At 41.7% G+C, this 18,383-nt stretch overlaps 1 protein-coding gene across 1 annotated transcript; it reads right to left on the reverse strand.

Moving 5' to 3' along the window:
• Positions 1–2,024: 2,024 nt before the first annotated feature.
• Positions 2,025–16,749, reverse strand: LOC125879914 (casein kinase I). The gene is made up of 11 exons (XM_049562078.1): positions 16,518–16,749; positions 13,283–13,373; positions 12,931–13,041; positions 11,620–11,768; positions 10,664–10,892; positions 6,388–6,558; positions 5,992–6,140; positions 5,672–5,867; positions 5,444–5,583; positions 4,040–4,107; positions 2,025–3,934 (listed from the first exon to the last, which is right to left on the reverse strand). Exons 2-10 carry the CDS (start codon positions 13,356–13,358, stop codon positions 4,075–4,077), a joined length of 1,254 nt encoding a protein of 417 aa, XP_049418035.1. The 5' UTR covers positions 13,359–13,373; positions 16,518–16,749; the 3' UTR covers positions 2,025–3,934; positions 4,040–4,074.
• Positions 16,750–18,383: the final 1,634 nt, after the last annotated feature.

Raw genomic sequence — 18,383 nt, forward strand, 5'->3', positions numbered from 1 at the left:
TAGCCACCCTTTGCTCTGATTACTGCTTTGCACACTCTTGGCATTCTCTCCATGAGCTTCAAGAGGTAGTCACCTGAAATGGTTTCCACTTCACAGGTGTGCCTTATCAGGGTTAATTAGTGGAATTTCTTGCTTTATCAATGGGGTTGGGACCATCAGTTGTGTTGTGCAGAAGTCAGGTTAATACACAGCCGACAGCCCTATTGGACAACTGTTAAAATTCATATTATGGCAAGAACCAATCAGCTATCTAAAGAAAAACGAGTGGCCATCATTACTTTAAGAAATGAAGGTCAGTCAGTCTGGAAAATTGCAAAAACTTGAAATGTGTCCCCAAGTGGAGTCGCAAAAACCATCAAGCGCTACAACCAAACTGGCACACATGAGGACCGACCCAGGAAAGGAAGACCAAGAGTCACCTCTGCTTCTGAGGATAAGTTCATCCGAGTCACCAGCCTCAGAAATCGCAAGTTAACAGCAGCTCAGATCAGAGAGCAGATGAATGCCACACAGAGTTCTAGCAGCAGACCCATCTCTAGAACAACTGTTAAGAGGAGACTGCGCGAATCAGGCCTTCATGGTCAAATAGCTGCTAGGAAACCACTGCTAAGGAGAGGCAACAAGCAGAAGAGATTTGTTTGGGCCAAGAAACACAAGGAATGGACATTAGACCAGTGGAACTCTGTGCTTTGGTCTGATGAGTCCAAATTTGAGATCTTGGGTTCCAACCGCCGTGTCTTTGTGAGACACAGAAAAGGTGAACGGATGGATTCCACATGCCTGGTTCCCACTGTGAAGCATGGAGGAGGAGGTGTGATGGTGTGGGGGTGTTTTGCTGGTGACACTGTTGGGGATTTATTCAAAATTGAAGGCACACTGAACCAGCATGGCTACCACAGCATCCTGCAGCGACATGCCATCCCATCCGGTTTGCGTTTAGTTGGACCATCATTTATTTTTCAACAGGACAATGACCCCAAACACACCTCCAGGCTGTGTAAGGGCTATTTGACCAAGAAGGAGAGTGATGGAGTGCTGCGGCAGATGACCTGGCCTCCACAGTCACCGGACCTGAACCCAATCGAGATGGTTTGGGGTGAACTGGACCGCAGAGTGAAGGCAAAGGGGCCAACAAGTGCTAAACACCTCTGGGAACTCCTTCAAGACTGTTGGAAAACCATTTCAGGTGACTACCTCTTGAAGCTCATGGAGAGAATGCCAAGAGTGTGCAAAGCAGTAATCAGAGCAAAGGGTGGCTATTTTGAAGAAACTAGAATATAAAACATGTTTTCAGTTATTTCACCTTTTTTTGTTAAGTACATAACTCCACGTGTTCATTCATAGTTTTGATGCCTTCAGTGAGAATCTACAATGTAAATAGTCATGAAAATAAAGAAAATGCATTGAATGAGAAGGTGTGTCCAAACTTTTGGCCTGTACTGTAATATATATATATATATATATATATATATATATATATTTATATATATATATATTCAAGAGGTATATATATTCAAAGAATTACACATAATCACTTTGATAATCAATCTAGCAAAGTATCATATTCTTAAATCCAAATTTAGCCACTTAACTTCCATTTTTAGCTTTTGAAAATAAAACTAAACAGCACATAAACACCATTTTTGACTCAAAGAATAAAAAAGCTGCATAAAACTGTTAAAGTGTTCTTGTTTTCTTGATTTCTGTGGCTCTGATGTTGTTTCGTCTGTATTAATGACTCCTAGTTTGTATATGTTATGTATCGGCAATACAGATTTGATATAAAAAAGTACATAATATGATGGGTTAAAGTGTGCTCTGCCATTAGAAGTGGCACCACATTCTGGCAACAATCCAAAATTCGATCGCTGTCACCGACATCATGACATTTCCTTGGGTCTCTGCCATTGACCATGATGTAACTTTGCACAAGGTGGACTGCACTGCATGTGCAAACACACCACTTTAAAAACTTATATAAGCTGCAGTGAGCATAAGAAGAGCAAGAAAAGATCTGCGAAAACTTGTGAGCAACGTTATTCATTTTTATTACTTCATAAAATATACACAAATACTGTTGTAAATAAAGTGTGTTAAAGAACTGTACAAGATATCAGTACACAATACATAAAGTGAAATCCCCGTCACCTCAACCTCTTCTACGCCACTCCCAACCCGACAGTTACGATGCCACTGGGTCGCTGTGGCCTGTACAAAGGTAATTACACACACAGTACACTGCTATTTACACATCCCTGCAATTGCATCAGTTATGTTTTCTTTTTGAATGACATCATCAAGGTTGCTGGAGGTTAAAATCCAAAAAGGTGACATCAAACTATTCGCATATCGTTTTTGCAGAAGGAATATTAAAAAGCCCTATGTATCATGTGAGGTGGACAACCTTTGAAGCATGTAAAGAACAGAAGAGACAGGCAACGAAAAACCTGAACAAACAAGCTACTTCTAATAAGTTACAGGAGAATGAAATGAAATGAAACACGTTTAAGAGAACAAGGACACTAATTATTTCAGACATAAAAATAGTTTAACATAAATAGCAGAGAAAGAAGATTAAAAACAAACTGCATACAGAGACAAAATGAATATTGTATTCTTAGCAGGGATTCACTGTATCACACTTTCCCTCTCATACACATACACACACACACACACACACAAAATGTTGAATGACCCAGCTGGCAATGTAACAGCAGCCCATCCCACAATTTAGTACTTTAAATACTAAAATTCTGAACCCAGCCCCAATTATGTCATTAGTATGCATTTTTCTACTTTACGCCTTAAAACAAATAACCACATTTTGGCTTTACATCGAAATAAAAAATATTTACAGTGAAGTAAACATTAAAAAAAAAATCATTGGATGTCCCGTCCCCATAAAAGTCATCCCTAACAGAGCCTGCCCACTCCCATATGACCTCCAATAACAAAATGAATTTTAAAAAGAAAGGTAACATTTAGAAGTATCATAAAAATTGCAGCCACTATTTGTTAGCCAAAATGGGCAGCGATGGTCTCTGGTCAAATAGAGTTTCCTGAGGAGCTTCCCTCAAGACTTGGAGTGTGTCTTTGCAATATCTATGGTCGTTCCTCACCTTACCCGCTCACATTAAAACCAAAAGAAAAACACGCCGGTTGAAAACAGGCAAAATAAGGGGTTGGTGTGGAGGTTTTGGTGGCTGAGTTTTGAGGGACAGTAAATCATCACGACATGGATGGAGGGCAAGCAAGCACCAATTGCTACTTCACCAGGAAAAAACATTTACTCTACAACAGCTAAAACATCACTTACTTTTCCTTTTTAAAGTTACCTTTCTATGTGTCCACTACCCTCTCACCTACCTCTCCTCATCTCATCTTTTAGCTGTTATTACTCTCAAAAAAGCAAAAGAAAGGAAACTCATGACAAGCTCCAATTTAGGATATCCTCATGAAAGACAAAAGATGACACTGAAGAGTTGTGTTTGCGGTGTTGAACTCAAAGAAGATAAATCTTTACTAAGCCTACATCAGTCACTAAGTTGACCTCTGACGAGAAACATGCGCATGTCCCTGATACCTTTTTGCTTCTGTGACGCCATCAGTTCTTCACATTTGTCAGACAGAAGGTACTGAGGGAAATGTTCTGAGGAGTGGAGCAGGTTTGAGCAACCACGGAGTGAAAATGGTGTAGGACCGTCATTCATTTGCTTTTCGTATTTGTGGTGGTCCACGGTTCAGCAAAAAAAAAACAAACCCAAAGGGTTCATGAAAGAGTGCATGTTGGATACTGTCATGTTCTTCCCCTGGATCCTTTAAAAAGTTTATTGTCCTTTTCCAAAGATCCATGTGTCCATTGGCAATCATCTTTTCATAAGACAAGGTAAAAATAAAGGAAAATAAATCGGAGCGATGAATGAACCTTGCAGCCCTGCAACAACAAGTGGAGGGACAGTTATTAGAGAGGGCGATATATTGGTAGGTGGTGTATTTCTGCAGTCAGCATGTGAAAAAAGGAGTGAAATTAACACCTCACCTGTCAGAGTCATGTGCATGCAGAGCCAAAGACTTCTACTTCCCCATGTGCTCGAATGGCACGCTGACCTGCAGACGACACAGAATAAAGACTCAGAGGATAATAACAACAAAACTGTTCAGACAGCTGTGCTAATTGATTTCATAAGGCCGCTTTAGTACATAACTGTAACTACTACATGGATTGAAAACAGTGTTATCCAAGTTTAAGGTTGTCCATTAAACCTGCAAAGTTGATTCTGGTTTCAAAAGCCATTAATTGGAGGAAACAACAATTTGTTTCTTAAAAAAAACTGTACGAACAGTCTAAAAGCCTGCAACAAACACTACATTTGTTAAGCGTGTATTACACACTTTTTGAAACCATGTCAAAGAAGTGCTGACCTAAACCTAGGGTAATTTTGAGGCCTTAAGGCCTTTGCACACGAGTCTGTTTTTCTCGTCTGAAATTGTTGTGCATCTTAAAATAAATAGGAATTCACATTGTGACAATTATGTTTGCACAGCGAGTCCCAAACTTTTGTCCATCATTAACATTTTCAGAACAGGTTCGTTTTCTGTGTTTTTCGCATCCATCAGAGCCTGTAGAGATGTTTGACCAAGAAGTGAAGAAAATGTGGCGACGGGACACAGCCATGACAAGACAGAGGAATGAAGCGAACAGAATCATTTCATAAGTCAGACAGCTCACTTTCAATAGGTCAGATAGTGATATTCAGGTGGATGAAGATGAAGAGGAGGATGTGGAACGAACACAGAATGTGGAGACTTGAGGGAGGACACGTCTTGTTAGTCAACATTTTTCTTTAGTGAAAAAGGATCAAATAATTTTCCAAGAAATCAGGCTTTACAACTACTTGAAATGGCATAATATCATTCTATATGAAATATACTGATGCTTGATTAAACTTTTTTGCCTTTTGTGAGGTTGGTGTGTACACAGACTGGTTTTGCAGAGTCTCTTTTTGTTGGTTTTCTAGCAGTCTCTCTAGTTGTTACTTGAAACAATATTCAGGATTATCCTGATGATGGAAATTCACCACGATCAACTTATTGTGTGATCTTTGTCCAATCCAATCATATATTGTCCCATACATAATTAGGTCTACTTCAAATCAAATATTTTACTGAATATTGGGATAAATTGAAAAAGGCAGCGCTGTGATAGCTGTCAGAGTGTTAATTCAGTCCATACTAACCATGCCTAGGTGGAGTCTAGCTTGCTATGGGCTTGAGGAGCTGTGATTTACTTCTGGATGTCGTGCTGTTTATAAAATGTTACACTGGTGAGTCATTCTTTTCACTGTCCACTTGAACACACAAGGCTTTCTCATAAAATATTTTTTGTCTGCTAATGCAGTGTGCGTCACACGGCTGACTGAAGGAGCTGAGAGTGTTCTCTCACCTGTGATGTGGAAATTCTGGATTGGTCATGACGGGCTGTGAGGTCAGAGGACGATACATTGGCAGGAGCTCCGCGGTGAAGCCGCATGCTCACCTTCCTCTCCCTCTCTGCACGAGAAATTGCACGAGGCGACGTGTTCCCTGAAATGATGTATAAAAACGTGTCAGTGTAACATTATTCTGTTGAGACGAGTGGCAGCAGTTTGAGACCTCTGAGCAGAATACTCACCGGACTGCTGGACCCGTGAGGCAGGGTTAGAGATGGCCTGCTCTGGACCGTTCCTGACTCTGTTGGCAGCTGCTGGGTTGGGACCTGGGGGGAGGCCCCGCGATGCAGACCCCCTGGGGGCTCCTCCAATCCGCTCATCCCTCTCATCCCCCGTCCTCCTCTCCCGATCCCCATCCTCAGCTGTTCGGCTGGCACCCTGTTAAATGAGATCAGCCATATTAAAGCATTCTCATTAATAAAATATATCTTTGAATTAGCTGTATTATATTGTGTAAGTTATTTAGAATTGCAATACTTCAGTTAAAAACACTTTAACTTACAAATTTGAGCATGTTCCAGTCGAAGACATAATCATAGGAGAAACCCTGGCGGTGGAACAGATTCCTGAAGAGCTGTCGTAGGTAAGAGTAGTCTGGCTTGTCGTCAAAACGAAGTGAACGGCAGAAATTCAGGTATGTGGAGAACTCAGCTGCAGAAGAATAACAAGCAAAACAGCAGTGAGGAGACACTCAAGAATGCAGACAACGAAAACAGCAAGCCAAACACAAAATCACTGAGTTAGTGCTGAGCTTTGACGACAGTGATTAGATAACATTTGCATTTTTAGTGTTCGATTCAATACTGAGAAAACCCAATACTGCAGCTGTAGATAATTGCAGAGCTACAGGTAAGCCTGCTGCCCAAACACACAGAGGCCCCACAGAAACATCACTTACAAGGGTATCCTTTGCACAGAACCTCAATGGGTGTGGACATTTTCTTCTCACTGATTCGTTCGTACTTCTGTCTCTTGGTAGCGGCCTTGAGGCCCTGCCAGGGGAGGGAGCCCAGGTTGAAGTACATGAGGACGTAGCCGAGGGACTCCAGGTCGTCACGTCTGGACTGCTCTGTGAACAGAAAACACAAGAGTGCGTACAAGAGTGAGAAACTGAGGAATGGCTGCTAAGTGCTACGACAAAGGATTATTTACTAAGGTCCTTTTTACAGTTTTCAAATTAACTACCATCTTCCTTAATCATCTCTGATCTTTAAGAAACAAGTCTCAGCTTAGAGTGGCCTGTAATCGACACAAATAATAGTCATAGATTGCTGATTTCCCTGACAGTCATGTGGCACCTCTTACTGAGAAATATGTGCAGCCTTTTAGTCGGACAACACTCGACAGTGCAGTTCTTATGTTTACTAATAGTCAACAGAATCCCTTCCTTAACTGTATGTTTATATATACTTTTTAAAGGCAGAAGCAAGGTATGGACACCACAGCACTTGCCTACCGCATTTAACAACAGTTAAAACTACAATTCCTCCTTCAAGGCACAAGTAAGGTGATTTGCTATGACAGAAATATCACGCACACTCTCACTAACATGTTCGTCCATCCAGTAGATATCTAGCACAAAGTCAATATCTAACCAAAAACAGATATAAACTTGCTGGGGCTGCAACTGTTGAGCTCACCAGTCCCTTCAGGATTTCACAGGCAGTTTTTGGGATTGTTGCTGCCTTAAAATGCCTGATTGCACAGCAGCTTTTCTAAAACAGAAAAAAATGCAGTGTATGTCGCTGTGTTTCTAAGTGTTTTTTCGCAAAAATGGCTGCCATGGTGTCCCAGATTTGGAGCCCATTATTATGAGCATTCAGTGTTAACCACAGAATTAGAATCTATTTGTGGCGATGGAGTGAAGGGTTGGGTCAAAGGGCAGCAACAGCTGATCGTCGGTGATCAGCTGTTGCTGCCGTTCGACGCAGCACTGATGGATCGTCTCTGTAAGCCGCTCTTCTCCTGCTCTCTCTGCCCGGTTAGCACAAGCTAACACAGCAGTAGCGGCTAACATCTGACACTGAGCCTTTAAACTGCACCGACCTTACACTGACACTGAAACTGCTTGCCTTTGACATGAAACCTGCTAATAAACGTTAGGTTATGACAGAGAGAGACAGAGAGGTGGAAGGGGGGTTGAGCAAAACAATATGCTGCACACAACTCTACAATGAAATCAGATTTGACCCATTTTAAGTAGTCAAATTTGCAGTAAAGTTGCAGTGATTGGACAAAATTGCAAAGTTGTTCCCCCTCTCTTTAAATATTGAGCCTGACTTTTACTTCATCTGTCATTTTTTGTACTATTCAGGAGATGGAGGACCGTTCTATTGATATTATTTTGGCTGTTAGGGGTTAGTGGAATGGGGAGGATTGTGATAGGGTTTCATGCCTTGTTCCCGTCATATATGTGCTGTAAGTTTGATACCTGTTGCTATTAAGCATTGTGTAATCCTGTTAAAAAACATGCAAAGTCTAAATTTGCATTAACTGGAGGGGCTTGCTAAAACACTTCAGTGTGATCGTCGATGTGTTTAAATAGTTAGCCAAATAAAAGTGCTCTGCAGAATGTCTCAGAGAGCACTACACTGTGATGACAACACCACAGCAGAGACATTTTCCCACTGGCATTTCCTTCTTGTGCTCTCTCTTGAGCCCTTCTTCCCTCACATCCTCTGTATGACCTGACAGGGTGTGTACAAACAAAGACGATGCAGAGATGAAGCAAGTCCAAAATGAAACAGTGGGAGGAGGAGAGGGGAGGTGGGGGTGTCAATGAGGAGCAACCGTTTAAGGAATGTAGAGCTAGAAATGGTACAAAAAAGTTAAGCAGTCATAAGATTTAAAGACCAGATTTAAAAACCACTAAAATGTTCAGAGACCAATATTATGTTCTGACACAGACACTAAAGTATGTTGAAAAAGGAAAACTGACTTAGACAATGGAAAAAATCAGGCCTGCAGTAAAGTGCATTACACCTCCAGACTTGGGATGAAAGTCGTGTAAAGGGAGATATCATAAGACCGCTCCAATTAATCACATTTAACATGGTGTTCAGAAGCGATTCTCAAAGGGGAGTGAGGGTGTGACCCTGATGGAGCAGCACAAAATTCATATGTACTTTCCATTTTGACTGACGCTGTATCTTGCTGTATTTGTCTTTGCTCTAGTCAGGATTATCTATACTTCTTAACACTTGAACCTCTCCGCCATTCTAGCAGTACACAGAGTGTAAACAAGCATGAATCACATCAACTCTATCAGGGGATATCTCAGAGAGCTTCATCACATGGGTTAACAACAGAACTGCCTGACATGATGTGTGTGAATAACAGGGCCAGGAGGTGAAGAACCAACAGCAGTACTGTTTTCTGAGGGTCTAATTCAATGTTGTGCATAACAAGTAACTAATGTAGCACCAGTTCTTGATACCCAACACACACACACACACACACACACACACACACACTAGCTTTCAGCAAAACAAAGTGAGCAAATTAAAGTTGGGTTGATTTCAGGTTTTGCCGGTTCGGTCTGGTGGAGTTAATGTAAACTCACTGAACCTGCATTTGTTATTACGACACAAATAAAGAAGTAACCTACATTTGCAACCTGCGACAACGGCCTCATGGCGCTAAATCCAACTTGCATTGCATTAGCAATCAGCAATATGACAACGTGATTAACATAATATTGTGTTTGCTAATAACTGGAGCCATAAGTATCTGACAGGCCGTAAACAAGTTACTGCATGTGGTTTTTGGGGTGAAGAGAGGAGACAGAGAGACATAGGTAGAGTTAGTCTCTCAAGAAAACTCTGCCAATATGACAACATTTTAAATTTAAAGCCGACAAAAGGGGTGTCGCTGCTGTTTCTTCTTATTCCTGTTGCTTGCTTTCAAAGTGCTGCAGTGGATGACGAATCGCTGATTCATGAATCTTAAATGAGGAATTATCTATACTGTGGGTCATCAACTCGACCTATCCAAGGGCCAGAACTTTTCTCAGCAGACACTGTGGGGGAAGGACTTTTCAAAGTGTGTGTATGTATACCTGAATAGAGACAGAGAGGCCTAAGCCAATCATTGTTTAATAATTTAATTAATACTTGGTCAACGATTATAAAATTATTTTTATGATATAAATGTTAAATTATATAAATGTGAGGAAATAAAACAATATGTTAAATAGGAGTTGAGTTTGTCCCCAGCATGATATGGCCCCAGCAGCGTCTTATTTATAAAAGAAGGGAATCTTTTCTGCAAACAATATGTATGTCAGTTTTTAATCTCTCACTCAGGTTAATGCTTTTTCACTTTTGGACATTTGATATTTTGATGTTTTTCAAGTAGGCCTTCCTGAAGCCACTGCATCACTGCTGCCAATAATGAGCTAACAGATGGATTTATAATGTCTTTAGTATCAGCGGGTCAAACGGACATAATTTGGGGTTGGTAAATAATTCCTAATAAGATTATTTCCATCTCAATTGTTTTGAGGGTTGTTTAAATACGTAAGGAAAAAAATACTAGATGTCCAAAATATTGTGATGCAATTCTTTTCCTCCTCACATTTTCCAAATAATCTAATAGGCTGCAGGCCAGGTGGAAAGCTTTGGTGGGACTGGATGTGGCCAGTTAATGATAGCTGATCTATATGATACCTTATTTCACCACAATAAATGAATGAATAAATAAATAAAGTGGCAGCTGGCCGGAGTGAGATCAGATAGCTCAAAGTTTCTGGTAAATAACCATTGCTATTAGTAACCTTTGTGCTGTTGTGAGTTTTCTGTTTGAAAACTACAAACACAGGAAGATAGCACGTACTCAAACACAGAGTTTAAGTGGTTATGTCTCCTGTTGGATCTCGAGGGCACAGCTGATAGGTGCCTGGTTTGTTTAAATGGTGTAACAGCGGTGTATATGTTATGTTGACAGAGAGCTTCAAAGTTACACAATGTGATGTAATAGTCAAACACCCGTTTGCTCTTGGGACACAATGTCACTGTTTTATGAGGGAGCGGCTGCTGAGTCAAATGCGAAACCTGGAGGTAAAATTCAGTTTACCAGTCCAGGGTTTGACTTAATATCAAACCAGTATGAAAATATTACATCAACCCAACCCTAAAGTAAATAAAGTTTGTGTATATGCTTGAAGTGTATCTTACCGATTCCAAGATGTGTGTTGATGGAGGCGTAGCGCGCTGTGCCAGTCAGGTTCTTGTTCTCCCTGTAAGGGATGTGCTGGTGTGTGCGGGCGTCGCGGTACTTTTTGGCCAGGCCAAAGTCGATGATGTACACCAGGTTGCCCTTCTTGCCAAGCCCCATCAGGAAGTTGTCAGGCTTAACATCCCGATGGATGAAATTCTTGGAGTGGATGTACTCAATGCGACTGATCTAAAAGAAGAAAGTTGAGACAAAGGGTGTTGAAACTGTCAGTTTCTGCAGGACCCAACATAAAATACTTGGGTACACAGGAGGGATACATTGGGGAATGTCATGGTGACCACAAAGTCACATTATCACATTTTATAAGCTGTCAAAGCAGCACTGTCCTTGTGTTTTCTAATAAAGTTTCAGTCACTGGGCAGCAGTAGGTGCACTCAATACATCAATATCTTGAGTAAACTAAGGCACAGAGGAGGGCAAGGGAGGACAGCAGGATATATGAAGACAGGACAAGGGAAGGTGATGACCCCCAGGCTATAAGTGGAGAGTCAGACGCCCGTATAGAGGACTGACACAGCAACTTGGCTGCAGTTAGAACAAAAAGGTGAGATAAGTTGTGCTTCAGAGAGCTATGCATGAAATATCCAGGCCAGCACAGTCTGAGAGGAGGCCAGAATTATAAAGTGCACTGGATGCACGAGAGCAGAGGAGACTAAAACATCTACAATCTTTTAAGAAGCCTGAAGGGAATCATATGCAATGTTTATATATATATATCGAGAGCATGCACAAATAAATGATAATCAAGTAGGTCACGCACATGACCGAATGGGATCATAAATATTACGTCTACTTGTAAACAGAACTGTTTTTCAAAATAGGATCTTAACTGAGGGGATTGTGGCTCTGTCCTAATTCTACTGCACGTGACTTTACACGAGGGTTTGTATCATACCATCTGGTCTGCCAAAAGCAGGACAGTCTTTAGGCTGAACTTCCGGGAGCAAAAGTTGAAAAGGTCCTCCAGACTGGGACCGAGCAGCTCCATGACCATTACGTTGTAGTCTCCCTCTGCACCACACCACTTTATCGATGGAATACCCACTAGAATACACACATACACACACACACACACACACACACACACACAGTCAGGATACAGTTTGTTCAAGTTATTACTGGCACCTACAATTCATACCAGGCAGATGCAATTTGCACCAGGGTGTCTATAGCCAACAATGCTATGTGCACCTGGGGTGAAATAGCCAGTGTGGCTATTTAAACCCTGGTGTATACGGCATTTTGGCAGATGCAAGCACCCAGGTGTCCATAGCCAACAATGCTATTTACACCCAGGGTGTAAACAGCCAATGTGGCTATTTACACCCTGGGTGTATATTCCTCGGCATCCTTGCAATGCTGAAACATTACATTAACATAAATGGGTCTATTCAGCTATTCTACTTAAGTTTACAGCAGCTTTATACATCCTAAAAACTGAAAATAAGAAGTCAGCTAAGTCTAAATACTGACTCACTCAGGGTCGAACCCCAGACTCCTGTGTCACAGTCCTGTGCTTTACCTTTTCACCCATCACGTCTTACTACCTCTATAGACTGTGTCACACTTTATGCCACGTCACCTGACTTTCTGGTGATACATTTGTGATTACTTTCTTATAAATTTACCACTTTAATATCAGAGAATACCTAACACTGGCTAGTACTAGCCCTAACCATGACCTATATGCCCTAATCCTAACCTCTTCTGACGTTGATGAGTCAAAAATGATGAGTACTAGTCAATCAAAGCATGCAGTGAGATTTATAACAGGGGTGTCAAAATGTTTGACACCCCGATCTATGATAACTTGTTCTAGAGATTTGTGTAAATAGCTGAACAGCTGCAACGTGACTATCCTTACCTAGGCACAAACAGACACTCTTGTTTATATTATTTGCCGTGTAACAAATTTTGCAACAAACACAAATCCATTTTTTTTAACCTTGTACATTTTACACAAGATAATCGATTTCTTGAAAATGCCTTTATTCATCTATATGTTCACCTAGAATGGATTTACATCACAACTATGTAGAAAAGATGACTGTCGCTCTGTCAAATCTTATTAACATAATTTATTCTACATCTTTCCAGCAGGCTTAGTAGGGTATACGCATCTGCAATACTGCCAGGGACATAAAATATGATAAGTAATGCTTAAAAAAATCTCGCCAAGCCTGTCAAAGCAACATCCGCTCCTTACCTCCTCCTTGCATCATCTTGTAGAACTTGCTTTCAATGTGCAACTGTGGGTGTTTGGTCTTCACACATTCCAGCTTGATGGCTACCTCCTCACCAGTGGCAATGTTGGCACCTGAGGAGACACACAGAGGTATAACAAAAGCTGTAAAGAGCCACAGCAAATGGCAGACGGGTATAAAGGAAAATCACGCTTGGTGCCCAGGCATAGGGGGAAAAAAAAATAATGGTACAGTATGAAAAGAGAGACTGTCCAGAAACTTTTGTGGAAAGACCCTTAATAGAGGAGACACGTGGAAAGTTGTGTAAGTCATGCAAAAACAAACAAAAAAAGAACAGTGTCTGTTAACACTTACCAAGATAAATGTCGCCAAAGGAACCACTCCCTATCTTTCGCCCGAGCCGGTACTTGTTCCCCACTCTCAGCTCCATGTTTGCGAGTTGTCACTGTCACCAACAGACAAACAGAGATGATTATAACAAGGCAAAGAACACATGACACCAGGCTAGCTCATGTGGGCTGTGCCTCTCTCACCACATACTCAGAAACATTATAGGTTGAGCTCCTGTACAACTCAACTCAATATAACATAGGATTATTTCCTCGACTTTCCCAGAGCAGTGGAATGAGAGAAGGCATCATCAAGAGTCAGTCAGCTGCTCACATGATGATCCGTCAATCCCAGACGCACTAAAGTAACCACGTGTTTGTGTGAGAATGTAGCCTGAGCAGGGCTCGCTGATCTGCAAACAGCTGTCTGGCCTCCAGAAACACACGATTAGATCTGTAGGGTAGCTGGGAGGGGAAGGTGGTTGCAGTGAGATCAGCAAAAGCAGGGAAGGGAGGAAAGAGAAATACAGCAAAATAAGGGCTGCACAGAAATGCCAGTAGCCACTTGGAGCACGAGAGGAACAGAATCACAACTGCTGCATGAGTACTAAGACTTGGCACAGTGCATCATCTGAGCTGAACTGCACGTGATGCTGGAGCAGGATCATCATTTATTTAGTACTCTCTCTGCCACGCCACATTGTGCAGCCACTGCAAAAGCAAGACTAAGCTCTCCGCTGTTCTGTACGAGCGCTGCCAGGGGAGGGAAAGCATGAGCGGCCGTGGAGCGCTGGCTAGTTTTATCTGTGTCAAGGCCCTGAGACAGTTGTGTGCGATGAACTTCAGACAAGAAAGTGCTGCAGAGAACGAATCAATGCAGAGCATCATTTATCAACGAGATTTGCTTCCTCGCAACCAATCTGGGAACACCGTGTAAACAGTGTGCTCTTTATAGCATCATCGAAATATAGCACTGCTGCATTTTCAAATAACACTCCCAGTCATGTGACCTATTGACATATCAACAAGGCGATATATGAAATAGACCGTATCATTGTTACTGACTGCTGCCTCAATCCCCACCCTCTATAGAAAGTCTCATGACAACTCAGAAATTGCAAAACAACACATTCTCAGAAACCTCACTTTTGTTGACATGCTAATTCAAGCTTGCAGAAGAGTCACTGATTCTGCAGAACCAGTCCTCTGCATTCAGTCCACTTTCATCCAGAATTAAACATAAATTATCCCAGAGGTTACTTTGCTTGATTGTATGCAGTTGGGATTAAATAAAGAGCTGCAGACAGACACCAGCTCTGTTTTGAAACTACTCAAACAGTGAGGATGGCTCACATACTATCATTTCAGACCACAGGAGCCTCGTTAAAACCTTCAAACTCAGAACAACTTGCATTGCATGGCCCTAATTTACAATAAAAACACCAGCTGAATGAAAATATTGTAAAAAGTAGTCCCTAGAGTAGGGATACTCTCTTAGTATAGCTTGCGATACAGTGCCTGGTGGCTCATTGACTAGTTTTAAATTCATAATGAAAACAGATTGATTCATAATTGGATTTTTTCTGTACTTGTGCAAGACAAAAACATCAAAATAAAGCTTGATTATGTGAATATAAAAGGGCCAAGGGAGGATTTTCAAGACTCCCCAACAGAGGTTTGGGCTAAGCCCTGAATGTCCTCGAATACTAGGAACATCCCTGTGTAACAGCAAATTTCCTATGGTTTAAAACAGGCAATTTCTTTATTATATACTGCTATATATTATTAATGTTTGCTTATCAACTGGCCCCTAGCCTCCTGTCATTTTGCAAGAGTGCCCCCCAGACAAAGCAAGCCGAGTATTCCTGCCCCTGCCCTGATGAGGACAACCTGCCACGGCGGACGTGATGGAGGCAGATGGATTTGGGTTAACAAAGGGTTAGGTTTCATTACACCAGGAGGGTGTCTCATGTGCTGCAGCCAGGGGACCCGATTCAGGGAGCAACATTAATCACAAGGCTACACCGTTAAGTGCCATTGATTAATTGCTCGGTACGGGAACGGTGACACACAATTTTAAACCCGCACAGTATTTCGCTGCATATTTAACAGTGTGTCCATGTGGTTTCCATTTGCATGCACCCTCATGTGGTCATACTAAAGAGCTTAGCGAGGGTGAATTGCACAGACATGTATGGGGAAAACTTAGCAGCAATGTGAGGAATGCATTTGATTTCTAGAAGATAGCATGAGTGATGTGAAGCAAGTCGAATATGTCGAATAAGCACGTTGCACCTAGAGTAACATTGTGTGCCATTATGATAGTAAGGTCCACAGACCAGTGGTTAACATGCTATAGTCCATATGTGCTGGTTAAGGGGGAGGCTTGGAGGAGGATGTCCCAAGGAGGTGGTGTAACACCTCTTCATTAATACAATCAACTAAATTCCCAAATGAGACGTAATTCAGTATTTCTTTCTGTGTTATATTTCATTGTATGTAATCAGACCCATTTGTTCAGGAAGTGCAAAACATGGGAAGTGTCAAAATAAGTCCTCTTTACAAGAAAACAAGTGTCAAAGACCCAAAACCAGAGGATTTCACAATCACATGAAAAACAGTGCTACGCCTCTCACACTCAGGCAGCTGTCACTCTGCAACCAGCCCGTGTGTTACAAACTCGACGTTAAATTCACGCATTCACACAAACCTAACTCACAAAATTAACTTACACTTCAATATTGTCTTTCACGGCAACGGCAGACATCTAACTACGTTGCTCTTTCCTGGTTTTAATTTAATTCCAGTGAGTCAGATACGATTTCACGTTACAATATTTGCTACAGCTAATATTTGCTACGTTTGATAAAATGCTGTAAAAGCTATTGTGTTTAAAAAGACGTTAGCTAACGTTAGCTGAAACACCAGCCGAAGGCATTTACGTTAGTTCCCTGTTAGCTTAGAGTAAGCTAGTAGAGATACGTTAACCGAGCCGTGATACGTACGTTACTGCACCAGTTATTTTCCAAATTAAATAAAGCTGTAAATGTGTACGTTAAAGCGTTATCACACTTCTCCATATTTGTGTTATAGTTAAAACCGCACCCATTTATGCTGTAGACTAGCCTGTGTAAGATAGCCTTCCCTACTACGCGCCCCCTCCCCCCTTCGCCTGTAAGCCGTGAATACGAGACTCTGATTCGGCCGAATCGAGCCCCTTTTCCCCCTCGGTTTCTCCGGTTCCTGGACCCACTACTCACCCGATATTGGGTTCGTCGGAGAGCTGGTTCCGTGGAGGTTCTGATCCGATGGTTGTCAGTCGGACAGGGGCCTGGGCAGAGGAGGATGGGAGCGGATTCTGGCGGCTCTCATACCCCCAGCTCGTAGCTCTGTCGTCGGTTGCACTCCCTGTTGATAGTCCCTGAGAAGCTCCAGCAGCACGGGCGGCCGTTCTCCACTCGAGTCTGTCTCCCCCTCTCGTTACTTAACAACGCGCCCGTTCACGGCGTCGATGATGTCATCCTCTGGATGTCAGGGCACAGTCATTAAAGGAGAACGTCACACAGATCCGCTGCTTCCTCTAGAAAACTGATCATTCAATGATTATCCCGCTTTTTTCCCGTTACTCATTTTGAGTCATGATACAGTTTGCAATCCTGTTTATGCCAAGTAGGTTTCCACATAAAAGGTTTTTGGTGCACAGAAAATAAATACTAATACACAGAACAAAAAAATATATATATTAAAAAATACCGTTTAAAATACAGTGTTCATATTGGTGTTTTTGGAGTGAGGCAGGAATGTGCAAAATATATTCCTGGGGAGGTAGAAAGCCTTGCAGTATTGAGAATAAAGAGGAAAAATACAATGTACAGAGAGTTGGACCCAAAGATTAACATATTTCTGTAAATTCCACATGTATTATTGTATGGAATCGCTCCATGCTCCATTTTAATTCAAAAAAGCCCAACCAGGGACGACGGTTAAACATTAGCCATGGCTAGAAACCTGTATGTATTGTATCTACTTTCAAATAAACAAGTAAAGAATAAAAAAAAAATAAAATTGAATCACACTTTTTGTGTTTATTATGCTAGCAATATCACAATTACCTTATGTTAACGGAAATATATTTTTCCTGTGATCAGTGACACTGCCCAGGGGTGGCCAGAGGGGGCCACAGCCACCCTGATACAGTTGTTTACCCCCCCTTGAAAATAACTGAAAATAATAAGAGGCCTGGTAAATGTCTTATTCTTTACAATCAACCCTTGAATTAAAGCATTTTTGTCATTTTAAGGAAATAAAAACAATCCTATTTGAATCACTTAACACATGTATATGCAAAAAAACATAAAAAGACAAAGATAGTTTCGAAGCTAAAACCGAACTATAGGCTACAGATCACAGATCAGCGTTTCCCTGCTTCCCTTCACTGGTTCCTGTACAGCAGGGTCGGTCTTTGTTTCACTGTTATAATCATTAACAAGCAAAAGCAGCATGTGTATACATCCAGTAGGCTACATCTTCAGTAGCTAACTAGCTAACCCTACACTTTTCAGGGTTTGATTTTGGTTCTGGAACAGGGAAGAAACGTATAGCGGGCCCAATGCTACGTTATGATTCGTAAGGCTGTGGCCGGGGGCAGAACTTAGCTAAGGGTCAATTGCACCGCCATGGTTCGTTTGTTTCGGAGAGGAGGACGCCTCTGTGGATAATTCAGCTCCCGATAAAAACCTCCTGAACAATTAACACTAAAGGAATTCTAACCGGGAGAAGTTTCAGCTGGTTGCAATCTGCAATCCTCACCACTAGATGCCACTAAATCCCCCTAAATCTTACACACTGCTCCTTTAAATAGAGTTGTTGTAAAACCATTATCTGCACTGGTATTGGCCTGTGTGCAACGGATAAGTCGTAACATATACTGTACAAAGAGAAAAAATATATATATCTGCACATTCTGAACTCTCATGTTATGGCTTTTGGTTTTGGTGTGCTACCCCAAGATTACCCCCATCTGGCCACCCCTATGAAAGATTTCTGGGGGCACCACTGCCTGTGATCAAGAAAGATTATTTATCAGTTGGCACATACCAGCCATCTCCCAACTGAAGTCTTGGTAA

The sequence above is a fragment of the Epinephelus fuscoguttatus genome, linkage group LG19 (genome assembly GCF_011397635.1).
Source record: "Epinephelus fuscoguttatus linkage group LG19, E.fuscoguttatus.final_Chr_v1".
NCBI lineage: Eukaryota > Metazoa > Chordata > Actinopteri > Perciformes > Serranidae > Epinephelus > Epinephelus fuscoguttatus.